This window comes from Podarcis gaigeae, assembly GCF_964106915.1.
Source record: "Podarcis gaigeae genome assembly, chromosome: 10".
Taxonomy (NCBI): domain Eukaryota; kingdom Metazoa; phylum Chordata; class Lepidosauria; order Squamata; family Lacertidae; genus Podarcis; species Podarcis gaigeae.
Window position 1 is genome coordinate 25,832,239 of NC_139686.1, and position 22,506 is coordinate 25,854,744.

Genomic DNA, 22,506 nt, shown 5'->3' on the forward strand with positions numbered 1-22,506 from the left:
GCGGGGTTAAAATGAGGAGGATCATTGAAAGTATTGGTTTCTAACCACAATGGGGGAAATGCTGTTCTTGGGAGTTGCTTCACAGCAGAACTCTGCACTGTGGGTGGTCATTGTATTTTTGGTAACATTTCAAAAATGCTCATATAACTGAAAGTATGTGGAATTGCCACCAGGATCCCCAGATGCCAAGCTTTGGTGGTAGAAGCACCATAATATGAGACAAAGGACCAAAGTAAGAGCAATTTCTGCTGAATAGAGGAATGCAGGCCTCCAACCTTTCCTAGGCCTGGTCAGCTACACAACTTCCCCTAGTCTAAACAGCACAAAGATATACATAACACAAAAAAGAGGTGTGTGGCCCCCCCCTTAGCTTGCTATGTTACCTGGTGCTGGTATGGCATTGTGTGTTGGTGAGGAAGCCAACCCTAAGTGGCTTCCCGAGACAGTCAGGGCATTGCTCACAGAGGAAGCCGTCAGCTGCTCCATCCCTACAGGGTTCAGGCTCATTTCATTCATCCTAGACAAAAGAAAACGTGTAACATATGCAGATAAAATTCCAGCCAAGCAAGTTTTCAGACCTGCTCCTTATCTTGCCCAAAGTTTTCCACTTAATATACATACATTCACTGATGCAAACAGTACACTACATAGTTAGGCAACAATGTGTTATGTTCTCAAGGGGCTTACAAACCATTCCCAACAGAGATTAGATCAAATGAGGAACTGTTGGGTGCCCCCAGATGCTGTTGGGTCCTGGCATGTGTCCAGTGATCATGGATGATGAGAACTCAAATCACACAGCAACTGGTTCCTATCCCTGGATCAGGTCAAGCCTCAGCATGTCATTTATTGATTGTGTTCTTCAATGGTAAAAGATTCCGAATTATTAATATTTTGATTTCTTCTCTAGACTTTTACAATATGTGTTTTTGCACATTTTGACAGGATAAATCAAGGGAAATATATCAGGTCTACAGAAAAAAAACTTATTTATGCAGAACATTTCTGCGTACAGCACAATGCAACTCAAAAACTTAAGAGAAGCCTTGCTAGATCAGACCAAAGATTAATCTAGTCCAACATATTTTCCATGGTGGTCATCCACATGCCTATGAGAAGCTCACAAGTTCAATTATTGTAATTTATTTAAAAGAATTTTCAGCCATCTAAAATCATCATCAATACAGTGGTATCTCGGGTTACATACGCTTCAGGTTACAGACTCCGCTAATCCAGAAATAATACCTCGGGTTAAGAACTTTGCTTCAGGACGAGAACAGAAATCGGGCGGTGGCGGCATGGTGGCAGCGGGAGGCCCCATTAGCTAAAGTGGTGCTTCAGGTTAAGAACAGTTTCAGCTTAAGAACGGACCTCCGGAACGAATTAAGTACTTAATCTGAGGTACCACTGTATTGGCAGCATACAATTGCCATTGGATGTACGGGGTTTTTTGCATAATCAGTGTTGTATGTGTAGCAGGACCTAGAAATCACATTTAATATTGGGTGCCTGTCCAGTGATGTCCTTCTGTGGGCAGAAGGCACTTTGATCCAATGAAGGCTTCTCTCAGCAGAATGGGAAAGGAGGCCATCTTCACCAATTCCCCTTCCTCCCCTCTAGCTTCTTGCTGCTCCAAGATTTTCTCAATCCTCTGGACCAGATTCCATTTTTTCCTGTTTCCCCCCAATTCCCCTCCCCCTTCACACCATTTTCGGCCATTTCTTTTTTTTCTGTGCACACCATTTTTGCATCACAAAAAAGCCAAGCGTGTATGTTAAATAAGCGCAAGTTGCAAGTTATCTGTATCTGCATGGACAGCTTTTTGTTACATATTAGAAAGTGCAACAATTCTATCACTGAATGATAGAATAGTAGGGGAGTTAGCTTAACAAGGTGTAGATACTGATTAAGAAATATTGCAAGCTAAATTAATAACACTAGCAGTATCGTCCTTCTGTATTTACACAGAAGTCCTTGTGGGTTCATTTGGGACCTTTGCCTAGTTAAGTGTGCTTAGGTCTGTGGCATTTATTTGGAATATTTATGAACTGCTTAATATTACAAAATACCATAGTGGTGTACAATAATAAAACAATAAAAACGTAACAAGTAAGAACAGTTATAAAAAGAAATTAGATACTACCCACAATTCAACTCCTCCTCCTGGGAAAGCCAGTAAAAATTAAGTTTATAGCATTTGAGAAGTATGGAGCCCAGGTGTATAACACACATAATGGCCCAATATTCTTTTACAGTGGTACCTCGGGTTAAGAACTTAATTCGTTCTGGAGGTCCGTTCTTAAGCTGAAACTGTTCTTAACCTGAGGTACCACTTTAGCTTATTGGGGCTCCCACTGCCGCCACGCCGCTGGGCGATTTCTGTTCTCATCCTGAAGCAAAGTTCTTAACCCAAGGTACTATTTCTGGGTTAGCGGAGTCTGTAACCTGAAGCGTCTGTAACCCGAGGTACCGCTGTACAGGTTTTGAAGAAATGAAGCATATGAGAAGTTTACTGTTCAACAAACAAAAGTAACTGTGCAGCGCTAAAAGGAAAATACATCTTTACTTTTTCTCCTTTTCATCCTTTATTACCTGAACACATCAGAAACAGGTAGGTAGCCGTGTTGGTTTGCCGTAGTCGAAACAAACAAAAAAAAATCCTTCCAGTAGCACCTTAGAGACCAACTAAGTTTGTTATTGGTATGAGCTTGCGTGTGCATGCACACTTCTTCAGTATCTGAAGTATCTGAAGAAGTGTGCATGCACAAGAAAGCTCATACCAATAACAAACTTAGTTGGTCTCTAAGGAACTACTGGAAGAAATTTGTTTGTTTCAACATCAGAAACAATATTCTATCAATTGTTAACAGAAAGTGAGTTTACAAGACAAAACGATTACAAAATTGGCCCTCATTTTAAGCTGATTAATCAGCTAATTAAAGTTTTCAACTTTAATTATTACCTAACTAGACATACACACTTTATTATTTTCCTTCTTCCATCTCTTTGCTCATGTAACTGAATATTTAACTCTGTTACAAATGCTCAGTCACTCAAGACATTACACAGAGAACCACTCTAGTTGCTTAGAAAGCTGAGGTAATTTTAATCTGTTTTAGTATTTTAATTTCTCTGTGTTTTAAAGTATGGTTGTAATTTTTTCTCAGTGTTATTCTCTTGTAAACCGCTTTGTGGTTTTTTTTAGAAGCAACTAGTGTAGAAGTTTTAAGAAATGATTTTTTAAAAAGAGAACAGAAGCAAGGAACCCCCTCAAGACAAATATTTACCTTTCCTTTGAATGCTGTCAGACAATTCTGACAAATAATTAAATACTTTTTACTGTTTCCTACACAGTTTTCTCCAGTTTGCTGTAAAACTCCCTGCATCTGCATAATCTCTGTAATAATCTTGAAAAGAAAACAATGCTCTGCACTTGCCTTCACAAAAACATGAAGATGTATCACATCCATCCACAGCTCTTCAAAACTGCTGATATGGACAAGGATCAATGACTTAACAGTATCCACAAAGTATCCACTTTTTTGTGTCCTTAAGGTCATAGTTTGCATCACCAACATACTGTATGTCTTTAATGAACTTTTTGTTTCCAGTGTTGAACTGTTTCTTGTGAAAGTTGTAAACTGCTCTAAGCAATGCTTTTTTCAGGGGCTACTCAAGGGTACACAGTACCCTTTTTGTTGTTGTTAAAAAACTGTGGAACTTCATGGTGAGTACCGGCACCTATTTTCTAGGGGGGAAAACACTGGCTCTAAGCAATATAAGGCAAAAAAATCATGCAAAAATAAATGCCTTTAGACAGTTCTTTTTTTCAGCCAGAACTCGCCAGAATTCAGTTCTGGCACCTCTCAGGTGGGTGCCATTGCTATTCTAAGAAAACAATTTTTTTCCCCTGTACATTACGGGTGACGTTTTTTCCCTTCACCACCCTTAAAATGAATGGTGAATTATGTAAAAGTGACATAAAAGTGCTTGAAGTGCATGGCATGGGTGCAACCTAATTTGTAAACTCCCTGTGTAGGGACCAAAGCAGCAAGTCCATCAATCAGGCAACTTAACTACAACTTTAACAGCAAATATGAGAAGCAGACTGCACTTCCAAAAGGGATTGTGAAACCTGAAGTGGGGTGAACACTCTGTGGGAAGGCACTGTTACAGCTGAAAGGCATAACATCTTTAGTGTGTTGTGTGATTTAGCATGTTGTGCATGCTGAGACCCAGCTATGCATACCTCTTGATACAGACTAAGGAGAGTGCTAGAAATTACAGTGAATAAAAAGCCAACAGGCAAAATTGAATGACTGTACTGCCAGTTTCTGCTTTTCAAACCACAAATTCTTTTAATTATTATCACACCTCGTCTCTCAACATAGTGCTGCAATATTACAGCAATGAAAAAGAGCATCAGTTATCACCTTTTGTTTGGCATTCCAATAAAGTTAAGCATATTTCTACTCTACACTAAACCCATCAGTATCACATATACGTTACACCATGTTATCATATATGATCCTGGCAACTCCCCGTGTTTAATGTACCATCCTATCCCGTTGGGAAGCGGTTTAATAAATACATAGCTGCCTTAAACCAAGTCACTTCTAGTTCACTATGTGTTTCAGGCAGAAATCCTCCCCAACACCTGAAAACGCCAGGGATTGAGAACCTGGAAGCATCTGCGTGCAAAGCAGACTCTGAGCTTCAATGCCTGCCTTCGACCCTTCCTAAGACTTAGCATGCTAAACATTTTGGCTCCTACTGCGACTATCCCGTGAAATCTCCATCTCTGGAGCGCTTTCCCTCCTTGGACACAAATGCCTGCTGCAAAATCGCCGTTTGCTCCGCAGCCTGAGGGATTATCCGTCTAGCGGCACTCTGGACGCGCCCAGAGGCACCCCACTCCACATAACCCAATGCTCAACTTCGGGGGCTGGAAACGAGGCTCGGCAACCGGCGCAAACTCGGCCCCGACACACACAAATGCACCTGTGAGCCCTCTCACCTGTGATGCATTTACCTGGCGAGGCCGGTGGGGCTGAGGGGGACCCGGCGGCGGCGGCAACAGCGGCCTCCTCCTCCGCCTCCTCATCTGGCCTCCCCGCTCAGCCGCCGCCCTTCTCCGCCCCAGGCAGGCGAGCAAGCGAGCAGGCATCGACCTAAGGCAGCAGCAACAGCCGCCGCGGCCACGGCCGCCTCCCGCCCCACCTCAGCGCAGGCCCCGGCCTCCGCCAGGGGAGCCTCATGGGAGGAGGCGCGGCGCGGCGAGGCGAACGCAGCGCGCCAGCAAAAGGAACAGCGCCCCCTTCCGGAAGGGGAGGTGGCGCAGCTCCACAGAACAGCCGCTCCCTGAGGGGACGAGGCGCGCGAGAGGGGGGAGAGAGAGCGCGCGCGCGCTGGCAAAAGCCGGGGAGGGGAGGGAGGGGGAGCCGTGCTCAGAACGGCGATGGCTTCCGCTCCGTTCCGCGTCCAGGAAGCGACCCCTCCCCCTCTCCTCAGCCCGCGCGCCGCCGCTCTTCTCTAGATTGGCCTGTTCGCCCTTCGCTGCAACGGCTGCCCTTTCTCTCAGGAGTCCTTCCGCGCGCCGGCTCCGTCCTGACGAGAAAGGGCTTCGCCGGCCGCTGCACCTTCGCGCATGCTCAGCAGTGCTTCTCTCTCTCGTGCTCTCCATTCCTGCCGCGATTGGGCGGGGGCGAGCGAGCGGGGTGGGGGAGCAGGAACGGCTAGTAATACGCGTGCCTGGTGGTCGACCCTCGTGCTGCCTAATGCGCAGCTCAGTTACCTCGGAAGTAACACCTCCTCTCAAAACACACACATAACTAGGAAGGGGCTTGCTTGCGGGCAAGCGGGTGATAAGCTTGCAGCTTGTTTTATAATCAGTTTATGACAGGGAAGTGATCGCCTAATAAAACCTGTGTGTATTTGCCACTACGCGTCGGATATTTCCTTCGCGCAACTCTGATCTCTTCAGCTCCCCCCCCCCAAAAAAAGCGATATATTTGGAGAAGGCAATGCAAAACGACCAAGGGCATGGAAAATTTTTCACCATGAGTATGGTATCTGGAGCTCTTTAAAAACAGGACAAGGGATGGAGCCCGTTAAAGGTCCTTGATTACCCAAAGAAAGGGTTGGGGGATATGATGGAGGTTTGTAAGATGACATTTGTAAAATGGGTAGGGAGACGTTTTTCTCCATAAGACTAGATGCGCACAATGAAGCCGAGTGCTGGCACACTTAAAAACTATGGAATTCGCTCCCTTGGGATGTAGTGATGGCTACAAACTTCCACGACTTTGAAAGATTAGGCAAATCCACAGCTACTGGCCATGGTGGGCTGTGTTTTCCTCTGTTGGCCTCTGGGCTCCTTTTGCTGGGAATTGCCAAGTGGGGAGTATGCTGCCACACTTCATTCCTTGTAAGGCTTCCCAGGGACATCTGTTTAACCACTGTGAGGACAGGATACTGGACTAGATGGGCCTGTGGTCCATCACGGCTCCTCTCAGATTCTTAAGTAAACCCTGTTAATCTTTGTGAGGTTTACTTCTGATTTAGATGCACATGGGATTGTGCTGATTAGGGGTGGGATGGAGGACATTAATGTTGCATCTTAAGAGACTGAAGAGGCATATTTCTTTGTCTGATATATTGCCTGATTTCTGCCCCAGCTTTTCATCCAGAAGGAGTGCTCAAGCGACTTGAATGTACCTTAATTAATTATTTCTTGCCAGTAAAACAGAAACCAATGAACTTATAATAAAAAGAAGATGCACTATAATCAACAACAAAATAGAATACCTCAGGAAGAAACAGAACGACAGCAGTAAAACATCAGTAGTAACACACTGTGAGTGGGCAGTACTAAAATTTCCTTGAGAACATAATAAAACAGCAAGCTAGTGGTAAATAAAAGTTTTTATCATCTTTGAAAGTGTGGATTCATTTAACATGTCCTGTTTTTACATTAAAAATTAGAGTCTCCAGGATTTCCAACCAGGAATGGAACCACATGTTTGTTTATTGCATTTATGGTTCTCCCCTTCCTCATTTTATCCTTGCAACAACCCTGTGAGGTAGGTTAGGCTGAGGGGCAGTGACTGGCCCAAGGTCACCCAGTGCTCTTCATGCCTAAGTGGGAGTTTGAACCCTGGTCTCCCAACTCCTAGACCAATACTAAATGCTATATCACACAGTCCCTTTCCCTCCTGTTGTGATTCCATTGAAATCACTCCCCACTTCCAAGCTGTTATTTCCCCCAAGAGGTAATCTGCCATTGGTGGTCTGTTGCAGGAAGCATGGAGACGGATTCCTATTGCTTACCTGCTGGATCAGAGCAGGGAATTCCCAGGCCCAAGGTAGCTTGGATGGAGTCTGCTGGAACAAGCAATGCAGGATAATTTTTCAAGCTTTATGCTCAGGGCTACGTTAACATCAAATGTGTATTTCGACCTTAAAAGGCTACTTTTTGTTTCTGGTGATTTTGTCATCCATTGTCACTCAAGTACTAAGAAGAAAAGAAATATATTATTCAGTTCACAGAGGCTGTTATAGGTTCCTGTACATTTCAAACAAAGATGACATTGGTGGAGCATCATAGATTCTGTTTCAGTATTGTATTTCCCCAGCTCCGTTCTTTAGAGCCAGAGAGCTGCCAAAATTTAAAACACCAACTCAAAAGATAGTGACTAAATTGTTATTCACAGACTATCCTTAGAAAAGTATGTCATGTTATTGCTTGCATTCAGCCGTCATGGTGGTGTTGTATGAACTGTAAGCTACCCACACAATCACCTACTGTACTACCAGTTGACAACACATGCATGCAAGTTACAAATGCTACTTAAATCAATCCACAAATTTCTCCCAGACCGTAACAGCAAATCCCGCAAAATGTGGTGGCGTGTGCTTTTGTAATCTGATAAATTTGCGGCCACTGCAGTATTGAAAGGAAGTGCCAGAGGAGAATGTCACTGCAGGAAGAAACTTGTAGGCATTCGGCTGTCTGCACCTCTACCTTTTGCTCTTATAACAGGAAACACAGGAAAAAGAGCAAAACATTTTCAGAACTCAACAGATTATTTGGTGCCAACCTATCAGTTCCCTATAGTGCATCATCATGCTTTGAAAATGTTCATTCACCTACACATTCCAGGGATGGTCCTGTTCTCAGTCACCTCCACTGGTTTCTTCATATGACAAAGTTTTCGTCAAATGAATACAGAGTTAAAACACTATACAGCAAACAAAGTCATAATATGAATAGGGATGGTTGAATCTGGAGTGTTGATAGCCTGCTTTTCATTTAATATTTTCAGTCCCAGAGTGGGGAACAAAGTAATAAAGAAAATATATATACACAAAAATTACAAAAGTATATAAACAAGCCCAATAAACAACAAATTGACAATTCTTTAATTAATGCAGGAGCATCTCATGCTCTCTGCATTTGCCTCAAGGAATACATCAACCCCTTACTTAAATGAGTTTGGGGAGTCTGTTTTCTAAATCGGAAATCTCTATGGCTGCAATCCTAACCCCATTTACTTGGAAGCGAGCCACATTGAATTCAATATTCTGAGTAAACAGGGTTAGCACTGTGCTGTAAATGACCCAAGCTAGCTCTGGTCTATGCCTTGCGGTAGCCAGTATTTGAAGCAGTATTTGCATGCTCCATTGACTGCTCTGCCATGTGGCACCTACAATATGTACCCTGGTTTACTGTCAGATCTCTACCATCACATGGGGTTTCCATGCCATGATCGGAAGCTAGCAGCTGGGATGCCTGATGCTTGCATCTTAATTTTCCCTATAACGGCAGCAATTCTCAAAGTGTTGTCATAATATCAATAAAGGGGCAGCCTGGATTCTCCCATGAGGAAAACGATCTACTCAGTACAGTATAATTCAAAACTTCCAGAAAGTTGGCCTGAACATGTGTGTTTTTGTGTGCGTAAAGCCTGATTAAGGTTTTTTTTAAAAAAAATATATGCAAAAGATAAATATAACAACAAAATAAATGCAAGATTTACAATCAAAGTAGGGAGGGAAATCCAAAAATTTACACTTGGGAGCTCCCAACAACATACTTTGATCCTTCCCTGTTAATGAATTTTTGTTGCCAAAGCTCATAATTACCTGGTATGGAATGTGAATTTGCTCAGCTAAATAATGCTCAGGCACAGTAGGAATCAAATGTTACTTCCCTCAACGGTTTGTTGCAGTATAATGCAGCTTTCCTATCTTTAACCACTTTAGTTAACAACTAAATAACCATTTACTCTTCTTTCCAGGTGTGGCTTGATGAAGTTAATTATGATTTATATTGCTGTGTGAAAGGATTCCACTGTTAAGAATTTACTAGGATTAGGAACAGAGGCAGCAGCCTTATGCTGGCTCATTACTGAGATGTCTGCACTGGATGGCAACATCTGTGTGTCTGGGGATTCAGGCAGGAATCTGTCCCATCGCTACCTGGAGATGCTGGGGACTGAACTGGGACCCTCTGCACGCAAATCATGTGCTCTGCCGCTACTGAGCCATGACATCATATATATATGAAAGGGGTTGAATTGTGAAACCCAGCTCTACTAAAATAAAGCAATGGAAGTTCCTTGCCCTCCCTCTCTCATAATATTTTGTTAAGCACAGCTAGGATTTCATCCAAAAAGGAAACTAGGGTATTAGGAACACAGAAGAATGTGGGGGCCAAGATACAATGCAATGCATATTTGCTCAGAAATGTGCCTGCTAACTTCAGACAGAACTTAGTCCTTGGTAAGTATTGCCTATTCTGAAACAAGACTAGCCTTGTTCAGATTAATATCTGGCACAATGAAATTGCTTGTGGGTTTTCTTTTTCTATATTACAGCCTGAACAGTCGGTTCTTGCTCTCCCCCACCCCGCCTCATAAGCAAGAGATGACATGCCCAATGGGGCATTTTACACTCCAAAGTAATTACTTTCATTTCTTGGGGGTGATAGAGCGCTCCGCAAACCTTTTCAAGACTATTTTCTTTCTACCGCTTGCAAAAAGAAGAATACCATATCATTTTCTCTAATCTCACAAGATGACACCTTTATGCTTACATTAATTTTCTTGCAAACATTTATAAACCTTTTTTTAATGGAAAATGTAATCATCTTGATTGTGGGCTAGAATTCAGCTCAGGAGTAGCAGATGAGTGTACAGTGTATACTGAAGTAGGGCGTCTAATATCTAGAGAAAGAGTTTACACTACGATAATGAAATTCTGTAAATGTAATTCTGGCAATTGACTACCGGCTGAAAGGTCTGGAGAACATGGCCCCACTCCAGCTTAAGTTATTTGCACTATTAACCAGCAGCTACTACTAGACTGTGTATGGGTATACTCTCTACAGTATCAGAGCTGTATACCTTTAAATACCGGTAACTGGGGATCACGAGTGGGAGAGTGCTTTTGTGCTCATGTCCTCCTCCTGGACTTCCCATAACCCCCCATAACCGCCCACTGTGCTTCCATATTTCCTTTGTAGCTGTTGCACAAACACACCAGAATACAAAACAACCCCTGACTTTGTACACATTATCGCCTTAAAATGCAGCGAGGTAATTTCCCTCTGCTGTGTTTCAAACTTTTGCATGATGTGTTGTACACATCCATCCAGAGGGATGTTTTCAACTCACCTGTCTGTCCACACCAGCGGATGGAGAGGTGGCGTGGATGTCTTCATATGGCTTGTGTTTTCAAATTGGGTTGAAGCTGGTTTGGGGAGAAACGCATCAAAATGCAGCATTTCTCAAGAAATTGCAGCAAAGATGTGGATTATGGTTAACACTGTGTGTTCACAGCTTCACAAACCGGTGGTAAGAATGCATTGGATGTAGAGTAAACCAGATTGTGTTCACAGCCCCTTTGGTGTTTGCAAAGCACATGCTTCACCTGACAGCTTTCAACCACAAGGGAGCACTCTTTCCCTTGATTTTCTATATCTCCGAATCCTACTACCCCCCCACTCTTCTCCCCAAAGTAGTCAGATAATGGTATAAGTTTGCAAACTTTTCTATAAGCTTCTTCAGTTTCTTTAGAACAGCGGAAGCCAGAAAGGCTGACCTTATCCCCTTTGGATTTTTGGTATCGAAAGCCCTTGGCTAATTTTTCAGCAGACAGGAGATCCTTGCTTCTTGAGAAGGAGGAGCTCTGGCAACACTTGGCAGCTGCCTGTAAACTTTTCAAGTTACCCATCCTTTTGGAGACGGGTAATATCAAAGGGCACTATGGATTACAATACATGAGGAGTGTTTACAGCCTGGAAGATTATTTATGTTTGGCTTTGCCTCTATAGTCACACATCCAAGCTAGGAGAAAAGGAACACAGGAACCCTCTCATTATCTTTTGAAATATGAAGATCAGAGGAAAACCTGGGTTTAACGTGTGGAGTGATGGTCCTAGAAGCCTGCTTATAAATTAGAAGCCATGCTACCTCTATAATAACAGATCCAGGAGCAGAGCTGATATCCAGACACAACAGCGGCTTTCTGGAATTGTTACTGCTGCTACAAAAGAAACCTTGGGCAAATACTACTGCTCTGACCACCACAAAGATATATCTGGTCTATTTGGCCTTCTCATCAATGGATTAACTCCGTAGAGCCCGTGTTGGACATTGGCACAGCATCACTTCAAAATGGGAAGTAATAGTGACGAGGGGCTACTGAACAGGATCTCATTCTCAGGACCAGCATCCCTCGGAAACAGCCACCCCAACCCTCATGGGTTGCCACTCCGAGAACCATTTGGTGTTCCTTTCCATTTTGACCCAGCATACTGGGACCACCAAGCCTACGGTGGATATTCAGGAAGGTTCTCTTACTTGCCCTTTTCTGGGTACGTAGGAGTCTATGACTACTCTTTTGAGCCTGCCTTCATTCGAAAGAGGAACGAGAGGGAGAGGCAACGGGTTCGTTGTGTGAATGAGGGCTACACGCGCCTCCGAGACCACCTGCCCAAGGAGTTTGCTGACAAGCGTCTCAGCAAGGTGGAGACTTTGAGAGCTGCCATCACTTATATCAAACACCTCCAGAACTTGCTGGACCATCAGCCTTTAGGGACAATTCCTAAAATAGCAGTCCCAGCTGCGGAGGCCGCTGGTGCTTCTGATCTTAGCTTAAGAAGGGAATGCAACAGTGATGGAGAATCGAAAACCTCATTAGCTTCATCGCCCTATAGCGAATTTGAAGAAGTCTGCAGTTAAGAAAACATCTTCAGAAATGGACACCTTCTTCAAGCCTGCCTTTTAACTATTATTATTAAAGAGCTACATTATTTTTCAAAGAACAAAACTAGTCCCCAGCAAAGGGATGAAAAAGGTATCTTCATTACTTGTTCTGGTCAGTTTTTGGCCATAGGGAGAAAAAAATCTGTATTCTTCCTAATGTTTCCTTTTTGTTCCCAATGTTTTCTTATTTATGCTATTAACAACTGTGTGTGTGAGAGAAGAGAGTGAAATAATAACTGACCTTGTTTTTTGAAATCTGAAATATTCCTCACTTTCTGTGACCTTTGTTCTGTCTGTCAGCCAAAGGGAACAATAAAACCAAGTGAAAGAGTTGGTTTCAAGATATCTATATGTGGGTATTCATATATGATAAATGATTAGTAGGGCATTTTTTCCTAAATACAAGTGAACATATTGACCCCGATCCAGAGAAAGTTAGTTGAGCTTGAGCCTCATTGAAATCCATGGGACTAAAGTCACAAATATCATGATTTCAATGGGACTTAAATTCATTGTGATATACTTGTTCCATTGATTAGAATGGCATTGAAAGACATTCAGTCCCACTCACATCGGGGCATGTTCATCCAAGGTGTTTGGAGGCTGGAAAATGAGAACAGAAATTCCATTATGTTTCGTCAGGCTGTGATTTCAATGAATGTCATAATAATAGTAATGATGTCATCCTTACAGACACTTATTTAAGTAATAAGTCAGTTAATAACCAACTCAAAGTCCCTTTAGAATCAGTGAACGTTTTATCATTAACATACGTTTAGCCATTATTTCATTATAGATATAATTCTAGTTTAGAAGCATGATACATTTTGCTTCTGCTGCGGCTCCTCGGGAAAATAGGAGCACATAACATCAGTTACTGTGACACGGATTCCATGTGCATGTGTGTCAAATATTGAGGCAGATCTACTATGAAACTAATTAAGCTTAAGCTTTAGGGTCCCTAATCCCAGAGGGGCCCCAGAAACGACTTTAGTCGCTTAAAAAATCTTATTCACACCAGTGACTTTGACATGTGAGATAATCCAGAGCACCAATTTTAATCAAAATCTGAGATGTAATAGTTTTGTTCTTTTAATGTGGTGGTCTGTTGTGGAACAACCCTACTGAAGCAGGTAACAGTGATTACCCAGACCTCATTGCTGGTTGTGAAGCCCCCCCCCCCCCCCTGGACAGTTCAAGTTTCAGGGCCCCCCAAAATATAGGTTTGCCACTGTGAAATATGCCAACACGCTAGCATGTAAGAGTGAGAGAAGGAAAACAGGAGGAAAAAAACACTCTATTTGGTGTGGCTTGTTGGTGGATGATATCCAAAATAAATAAGTGATCAGAAGTCTAAACAAACAAGCAACTTGTATGTGATTAACTAATGGGAGTTGTTCTATTGGGGAGGGTCACATAGTGAATTTGAATAAATAATTATTCTGCGTAATTAAAATTTCACCAATGGAATTCTGAAGGAAAAACCCCCACATCTTCCGTATGAAAATGTGGGCATTTTAAAGATTAGAAATACTTGCTAAAATATAAAGCCTAAACGTGCTATGGTTGAAGTTTAGATTTAAGGTTTTGGCCCTTCAAAGTCATGACTTAGATAACTGAGAACCTACCATGGGCTCATGCCCTCTCAAATGCCACCTCCTGCTCTCTTCTTTCATTGTGTGCTCAGATTAAATTATTTACCTTTCAGCACCAGCTATACTTTGTTGTTCCATCCACATCACCAAACTGTGATTATCACTTGCCATGCAACCCAAAACTGCAAACCAGGATCAAGCCAGTCATTCTGGAGGGCAAGCACAAACCCCAGTTTACCGGTTGTTGTGTTACAGTGCACTATGGTTTGCATCCCAGAGCCGGTGCACTGAGCAGGCCTTGCTCTCAAGCAAGGTAGAGAGCTTAAAACCTCTTGCCAGGTAACCCCAAGCAAACCAGGTGCAAAAAGAGCTTTTAAGATATCTACCTTGCCTTGGATTTAGCTTGTACAATTTCAACCAGCCTGCCTTCAGCCAAGTTTTGTTGAAATTGTGCAACTAAGATGCATTCATACTGTATTTTAAATGTGCTTTAACTGTAAAAAAAAATAATAATAATTGGTAAAAAGCCCCTGGATGGCTAAGTCCAGTCAAAGGTGACTTGGGGGCTGCAGCACTCATCTCGCTTTTCAGGCTGAGGGAGCCGGTGTTTGTCCACAGACAGCTTTCTGGGTCATGTGGCCAACATGACTAAACCACCTCTAGTGCAATGGGACACCATGACAGAAGCCAGAGCGCACGGAAATGCAGTTTACCTTCCTGCCGCAGCGGTACCTATTTATCTACTTGCACTGGTGTGCTTCTGAACTGCTGGGTTGGCAGAAGCTGAGACAGAGCAAACTGTTTGGTGTGTGTGCAGCCTCAGTGGTGCTCTCTGTACAACTAAGCAAAGAGGAAGATGGGAACAAAACTAGATTTAGGGCATGGACATGTTAGTGGCTTAAAGCTCAGTGAGGTCGCTTCCTCCTGCTGCATTTCAAGTCGCGTTTTACTGAGCTGTACACACATTACCCAATTTGTTTCCCTACGCCTTTCTATTGAATGAAGTTGTCACCTGATGTCTGAAATGCGTACACCTCCGCTTTTTAATTGGATGGAAGCTAGTTTGAGGAGAAACGCTTCAAATGCCGCCATGGGAATACACTGGAGCCAGGGTAATGTGTAATCGGCCTTAGCTGGATCTGCCTGTCATTAGCTCTGGCTCCACCTACTGTTGGTCTTCCTGTCTTCTGCCCTACCAGTTCCAATAGGTGCCAGCCATCACTGGGAAGGGGCTCTCTAAAACCATTATGTCCAGAGTCTAAGGGTTCATCCACACTTCCGCTTGTCCTATGCTTAGAAAGCACAGATCCAAGCAGTTTTGCCTTTGCCCAACTTCTTCTCCCTGGAAAACCGCTCAAAACAAAGACAATCCATGGGAAACTTGACTGCCGTTTGCTCCAATTCAGTGCTAAATTGCAGGTTTTCCCAGGGGAAAGCAGTGGGGCAAACAGTGTGGATAAGCCCTAAAATTACCTCACTGTGCCCTCTTGTATCCGTAATCAGTGTAGCTCAAGAGTGGGTTTCTACCACTGTTTTGTTGCATTATACCTAAAGTGAGGATTCCAAGTCACACCCACAATTCTGTGTACAATGCTAAGGGCGGTGTTTATCCTGGATTAACGTGGACTACCTGGGAGTGAGGTTGTGTGTGTGGCGCAAATCACATTTTACACTTAAACAGCCGTGCTGAAGCTGCCTTTCATCGTCTATGACTAATGGACATTTACATTCAGAAGCACAACAGGAACGTTCTGAAGCAAAATTGGTAGCTAAGTGCCATAAAGATGAAAAGCCTTAGACAAGTATAATTATCTTCGTTATTAGCTGTAGTAGTAGTAACAGCAACAGCAACAGCAACAGCAGCAGCAGAGTCACTGGAAGAAGCAAACCACTAAGCATCATGGTAGTGGAAGCTCTTGAAAAGAGCCCCTTTTGGGGCGGCCTCCTTTCTGGGCAGCTTCTGGGGACCCAGTGGGTGGGACATTGAATGTAAATGTTGCCTTTGTATAGCACTCTCACACTCCTCTGTCCTCCATCCAGGCAATACAGTGGTACCTCGGGTTACATACGCTTCAGGTTACATACACTTCAGGTTACAGATTCCGCTTACCCAGAAATAGTACCTCAGGTTAAGAACTTTGCTTCAGGATGAGAACAGGAATCGTGCTCCAGCCGTGCAGCAGCAGCGGAACACACCATTAGTTAAAGTGGTCTTCAGGTTAAGAACAGTTTCAGGTTAAGAACGGCCCTCCGGAACAAATTAAGTACTTAACCCGAGGTACCACTGTATCAGAATTCAAGGACCCACAATGAGGGATCAAAGCAGAGTTAGTGAGGGATATGGTTTAGGGAGAGGGTGTGCAGAGGAGGCATGGAGAGAATTCTGGGGGCCAGAGAGAGAGGCATTTGGCCCCAGGGATAGGATTCCCCAGACCTACTCTTGAAGATGGCTATAGGAAATAATCCTGGCTACATCATTCAGAAGCCAACTTGCCTTACTACTGTTCATTTGTTTCCTAAAAATTATACACTACTGGATTGCAAAAAGCGCAATATTACCTCTTAACCACATGAAACGAAGTCACTGACCTTTTCTGGGTGTCCTTTTGGTTACTTTTAACGCCTTATGATTATTATTACAATTTACCCGCCTTTCACCCTAGAGTCCTAGTGTGGGTTACATCAATTAAAGCACAACATTAAAAACAGTTTAAAACAACTCACTGTCATAGAAATAAGGGGGGTCCTAAAATATACATCTCAAGTGTCAAAAGCCAAACTAAAGAGGTGTTGTGGGTGGGCCAGCCTGAGCACCGTTTCTTAGCCTGCAGACCTAAATCTGGAAGGAGCGAACTGCTTTGTCCAACCCCAGCAGGGCTGACACCCGTAGGACAGGTGTGTGGGTGGATTAGCATTATTGTGCTTCTTCAACCTTCCCATTAAAAAAACAAATAAATTATTTTAAATAATAATACATTGGAAGAAACTGCACTAGCCCCTGGGCTGGTGTCAATACCTGGTTTGGAGGCATGCTGGGGGACTGAGAAGAGTATGGAGCCAAACCATCCTCTGGCCTTCCCCCTTATTCTGCCCCACCAATGTTGCAATGTCAGAGCAGGGGCCTTGGAATGGTGGGGAGGGGGAATCCAAAGCCCAATCTCAGTCTCCAAGTTCAGAGCTATCTCTCTGGCCCCCACTCTCCCTAATTCAGATCAAAGCTGGTTTTTTGGGGGGGGGAATACGTCAAAACACATAACAAACAACAGGCTAGATAAAAGATAGATTTGGATTGTGGTTTATCTCATGTGGGAGCACAGTGAGGGTGTGCTAGATTCAGAGTAAACAGGAATATGAACTTCTGTTACTTTCAATGGGGCCATGGCTGCATTCATACCATACATTTAAAGCACATTTCCTCTCCCAAAGAATATTGGGAACTGTAGTTTGTTGAGTGTGATTGGAATTAAAGCTCTGAACAGTAAACTACAGTTCCCACGATTCTTTGTGGGAGGGGAAATACGCTTTAAATGTATGGTGTGTTAAGCCAAGGTTAAGACTAACTTTTGGTAGATTGCATTTTGTCAATTTGATCTGCTTTCTTGCAGTTCAAATGCCAAAACCCTGAGAAAGCACAGTATATTGGCCCTTAAAGATCTCCCAAATACAGATAATTCCAGCCATAAATGCAATGAAGTCAGCAGAGGTTTCAAATAAACTGTACATTTTGAAATCTTTCCTAAGATGTCGTTTGTCTAGACAAAGGTTTTCTTCAAAGTCTGCAGAGCATACCATTACCAAACTTTGAAAGATAGTGATCCAACTTGTCACTCTTGGAATTAACGTTTTAATAAAAACAGACCAGGAGATGTTTCTCCATGTGGTGTGATTACTGGTTACCATAAAAATACTTCACAGATATTCTTAGACACATGCTCAAGAATTTTATCAGCTTTCTGCACACTTTATCTATCAAACATGGGTAAAAAAGAAAAATAAATCCCCATTAAATTACAACTCAACCAGCACTTTGATACTATCACTATTTTAAAGATGTATAATCCGAGCCATGAGATTGTTTTGAAACCCCTAATAGCTTATAAAGTTGACTTCCCCCTCAGGAATAACTAGCTCCTTTCAAGTTGCATTACTCAGTGTCAGTAAACGGCCAAAGAAAAACAGAAGGAGTCGTAATAAAGCACTCAAAAGTAATTAGTCACTCAATATCTATTTAGAACTTGGGAATGAGCAGGGTAAGCTTCAAAAGGAATTCCTTTTTGTATCCACACAGAACGTATGTCCCTGGAAATCTGAAATAAGGCTTGAAGAATCTTTTTCATGCGAGACAGATCTGCTCCCCAAAAATTTGTTTGCCAGATATTTTTTTTACACTAACTTCATTCCCCCCCACAACTAGAAGACAAAAGAATACTGCTATGAAGAAACCCCTCTATCTATCATCTATCTATCTATCTCCCCTTCATGGATCACTGCCTTGCCGTGGCGAAGGGGCTTGAAGAACTCAGAGAAGCTATGAACTATGCCGAGCAGGGCACCCAAGATGAACAGGTCATAGTGGAGAGTTTTGACCAAACGTGATCCACCTGGAGGAGGAACCGGCAAGCCACTCCAGTATCCCTGCCAAGAAAACTCCATGGACAAAGACAACAGGCATATAAAAGATATGACGCTGGAAGATGAGCCCCTCAGGTCGGAAGGCGTCCAACATGCTACTGGGGAAGAGCAGAGGGCAAGTACAAGTAGATCCAGAGCTGATGAAGCGGCTGGGCCAAAGCCGAAAGGACGCTCAGTTGCGGATATGCCTGGAAGCGAAAGGAAAGTCCAATGCTGTAAAGAAAAATATTGCATAGGAACCTGGAATGTAAGAACCATGAACCTGGGTAAGTTGGATGTGGTCAAAAGTGAGATGGCAAGAATAAATATTGACATCCTGGGCATCAGTGAACTAAAATGGACGGGAATGGGTGAATTCAGTTCGGATGACCATCATATCTACTACTGTGGGCAAGAAACCCGTAAAAGAAATGGAGTGGCCCTCATAGTCAACAAAAGAGTGGTGAAAGCTGTACTGGGATACAATCTCAAAAATGATAGAATGATCTCGATACGAATCCAAGGCAGACCTTTTAACATTACAGTAATCCAAGTTTATGCACCAACTACTTGTGCTGAAGACACTGAAATTGACCAATTCTATGAAGACTTACAAGACCTTATAGAAGTGACACCAAAGAAGGATGTTCTTCTCATTATAGGGGATTGGAATGCTAAAGTAGGGAGTCAAGAGATAAAAGGAACAACTGGCAAGTTTGGCCTTGGAGATCAAAACGAAGCAGGGCAAAGGCTAATAGAGTTCTGTCAAGAGAACAAGCTGGTCATCACAAACACGCTTTTCCAACAACACAAGAGACGACTCTACACATGGACATCACCAGATGGGCAGCATCGAAATCAGATTGATTATATTCTCTGCAGCCAAAGATGGAGAAGCTCTATACAGTCAGCAAAAACAAGACCTGGAGCTGACTGTGGCTCAGATCATCAGCTTCTTATAGCAAAATTCAAGCTTAAAATAAAGAAAGTAGGAAAAACCACTGGGCCGGTAAGATACAATCTAAGTCAAATCCCTTATGAATACACAGTGGAAGTGAGGAACAGGTTTAAGGATCTAGATTTGGTGGACAGAATGCCTGAAGAACTATGGATGGAGGCTCGTAACATTATACAGGAGGCAGCAACGAAAACCATCCCAATGAAAAGGAAATGCAAGAAAGCAAAGTGGCTGTCCAATGAGGCCTTACAAATAGCGGGGGGAGAGAAGGCAAGCAAAATGCGAGGGAGATGGTGAAAGATACAGGAAATTGAATGCAGATTTCCAAAGAATAGCAAGGAGAGACAAGAAGACCTTCTTAAACGAGCAATGCAAAGAAATAGAGGAAAGCAATAGAATGGGAAGAACCAGAGATCTGTTCAAGAAAATTGGAGATATGAAAGGAACATTTCGTACAAAGATTTCCATAATAAAGGACAAAAGTGGAAAGGACCTAACAGAAGCAGAAGACATCAAGAAGAGGTGGCAAGAATACACAGAGGAATTATACCAGAAAGATATGGATGTCTCGTACACCCCAGGTAGTGTGGTTGCTGACCTTGAGCCAGACATCCTGGAGAGTGAAGTCAAATGGGCCTTAGAAAGCACTGCAAATAACAAGGCCAGTGGAAGTGATGGTATTCCAGCTGAACTATTTAAAATTTTAAAAGATGATGCTGTTAAGGTGCTACACTCAATATGCCAGCAAGTTTGGAAAACTCAGCAGTGGCCAGAAGATTGGAGAAGATCAATCTACATCCCAATCCCAAAGAAGGGCAGTGCCAAAGAATGCTCCAACTACCGCACAATTGCACTCATTTCACATGCCAGTAAGGTTATGCTTAAAATTCTACAAGGAAGGCTCAAGCAGTATGTGGACCGAGAACTCCCAGAAGTGCAAGCTGGATTTAGAAGAAGCAGAGGAACCAGAGACCAAATTGCAAACATGCGCTGGATTATGGAGAAAGCTAGAGAGTTCCAGAAAGACATCTACTTCTGCTTCATTGACTATGCAAAAGCCTTTGACTGTGTCGACCACGGCAAACTATGGCAAGTTCTTAAAGAAATGGGAGTGCCAGATCACCTCATCTGTCTCCTGAGAAATCTCTATGTGGGACAAGAAGCTACAGTTAGAACTGGATATGGAACAACTGATTGGTTCAAAATTGGGAAAGGAGTACGACAAGGCTGTATTTTGTCTCCCTACTTATTTAACTTATATGCAGAATTCATCATGCGAAAGGCTGGGCTGGATGAATCCCTAGCCGGAATTAAGATTGCCGGAAGAAATATCAACAACCTCAGATATGCAGATGACACAACCTTGATGGCAGAAAGTGAGGAGGAATTAAAGAACCTTTTAATGAGGGTGAAAGAGGAGAGCGCAAAATCTGGTCTGAAGCTCAACATCAAAAAAACGAAGATCATGGCCACTGGTCCCATCACCTCCTGGCAAATAGAAGGGGAAGAAATGGAGGTAGTGAGAGATTTTACTTTCTTGGGCTCAATGATCACTGCAGATGGTGACAGCAGCCACGAAATTAAAAGACGCCTGCTTCTTGGGAGAAGGGCAATGACAGGCCTAGACAGCATCTTGAGAAGTAGAGACATCACCTTGCCAACAAAGGTTCGTATAGTTAAAGCTATGGTTTTCCCAGTAGTGATGTATGGAAGTGAGAGCTGGACCATAAAGAAGGCTGATCGCCGAAGAATTGATGCTTTTGAATTATGGTGCTGGAGGAGACTCTTGAGAGTCCCATGGACTGCAAGAAGATCAAACCTCTCCATACTGAAGGAAATCAACCCTGAGTGCTCACTGGAAGGACAGATTGTGAAGCTGAGGCTCCAGTACTTTGGCCACCTCATGAGAAGAGAAGACTCCCTGGAGAAGACCCTGATGCTGGGAAAGATGGAGGGCACAAGGAGAAGGGGACGGCAGAGGACAAGATGGTTGGATAGTGTTTTCGAGGTTACCAGCATGAGTTTGACCAAACTGCGGGAGGCAGTGGAGGACAGAGGTGCCTGGCGTTCTCTGGTCCATGGGGTCACGAAGAGTCGGACACGACTAAACGACTAAACAACAACAAATCTATCTATCTATCTATCTATCTATCTATCTATCTATCTATCTATCTATCATATATGAATGTGGTCTCAATTCCCCAAGTGCCAGTAGGCAAGAAAGCATCACTCACATGAAAGAGGGAGTATCAGCAGGTTTTGGGGGAGTACCAAAGCTTGCAGAACTATGACCAAACTTTGGGGGTAGGGGAGCTCAATGAAGACTGAGCATGTTCAGTAGACCTGTAATGCCGATTGATGGCATGGAGAACCAAGAGGGAGGGAGTAATGAAATGGAGTAGTCTGGAAGATGGCTGGAACTTTGAACTCTGCACAGCAACTGTTTCTTCCAGTTCCACTTTGCACCTCCATATTGAATAGTGCAGGAGGTACCTTGTTTCAGACAGAACCTTGAGACGACACCCAAATGGGAAAATCAAACCCATCCATTCTTTTCTTCTTCCCTTTCTTCTACGGTTTCTCCATGGGAGGGATTCATTCTCTCATGAAAGACCTGGCAGCTCCTCTAAGACCTGAACCTCATCCAAGTGATAATTACATCCGTTTGAAATTCCATGAACTGAGAACCAGCCTCCAGCTATTCAACGAACGCTCCTGCAGACCGCATGCTTTTGCAACATGCCCCTTCTCTCTTTGCATTCCTGGCAACCACAAGTTCTGGGCTACCACTGGTTGCCCTCTATTCCTTGGGGCCACTATGGCAACTGCATCTCCCTGAGTCCTTCAGCATGTGCAGTTCAGGTCAGTCTTTCCGTTTGCACTGGACTTGGGAAACACTGACCAAGTATACACAGAATCATTTAATTGTAGAGATGGAAGGGACCCTGGGGATCATCTAGTCCAACTCCCTGCAATGCAGCTGTTCATATGGGGATCAAACCTGCAACCCTGGTGTTATCAGCACCATGCTTTAACCAGCTGAGCTATCTACAGAGACACTCTCTTGCTGCTT

At 43.3% G+C, this 22,506-nt stretch overlaps 2 protein-coding genes across 10 annotated transcripts in view; one reads left to right on the forward strand and one right to left on the reverse strand.

The window, feature by feature from the left end:
- Positions 1 to 5,654, reverse strand: part of PRDM4 (PR/SET domain 4) — a 17,065-nt gene extending 11,411 nt beyond the window's left edge. For 2 of the 9 annotated variants that reach the window (XM_083700200.1, XM_083700196.1), the window contains exons 1-2: positions 5,018 to 5,654; positions 384 to 517 (exon numbers count right to left, since the gene is read on the reverse strand). In XM_083700200.1, coding sequence (XP_083556326.1) covers positions 384 to 517; positions 5,018 to 5,028 — 145 coding nt within the window. In that variant the 5' untranslated portion in view covers positions 5,029 to 5,654. Of the gene's footprint in view, positions 1 to 383; positions 518 to 3,287; positions 4,960 to 5,017 lie in introns of those variants that run through there. The other 7 variants (XM_083700201.1, XM_083700197.1, XM_083700203.1 and 4 more) reach the window with 6 other exon arrangements.
- A 5,112-nt stretch (positions 5,655 to 10,766) lies between these two features.
- On the forward strand, positions 10,767 to 12,599 carry ASCL4 (achaete-scute family bHLH transcription factor 4). Its single transcript, XM_083701001.1, has one exon. It carries the CDS (start codon positions 11,679 to 11,681, stop codon positions 12,243 to 12,245), a length of 567 nt encoding a protein of 188 aa, XP_083557127.1. The 5' UTR covers positions 10,767 to 11,678; the 3' UTR covers positions 12,246 to 12,599.
- The last annotated feature ends 9,907 nt before the right edge of the window (positions 12,600 to 22,506 follow it).

Bases quoted from the DNA above. Each gene is read 5' to 3' on its own strand.
- ASCL4 (XM_083701001.1), top strand. From the start codon at position 11,679: ATGGGAAGTAATAGTGACGAGGGGCTACTGAACAGGATCTCATTCTCA.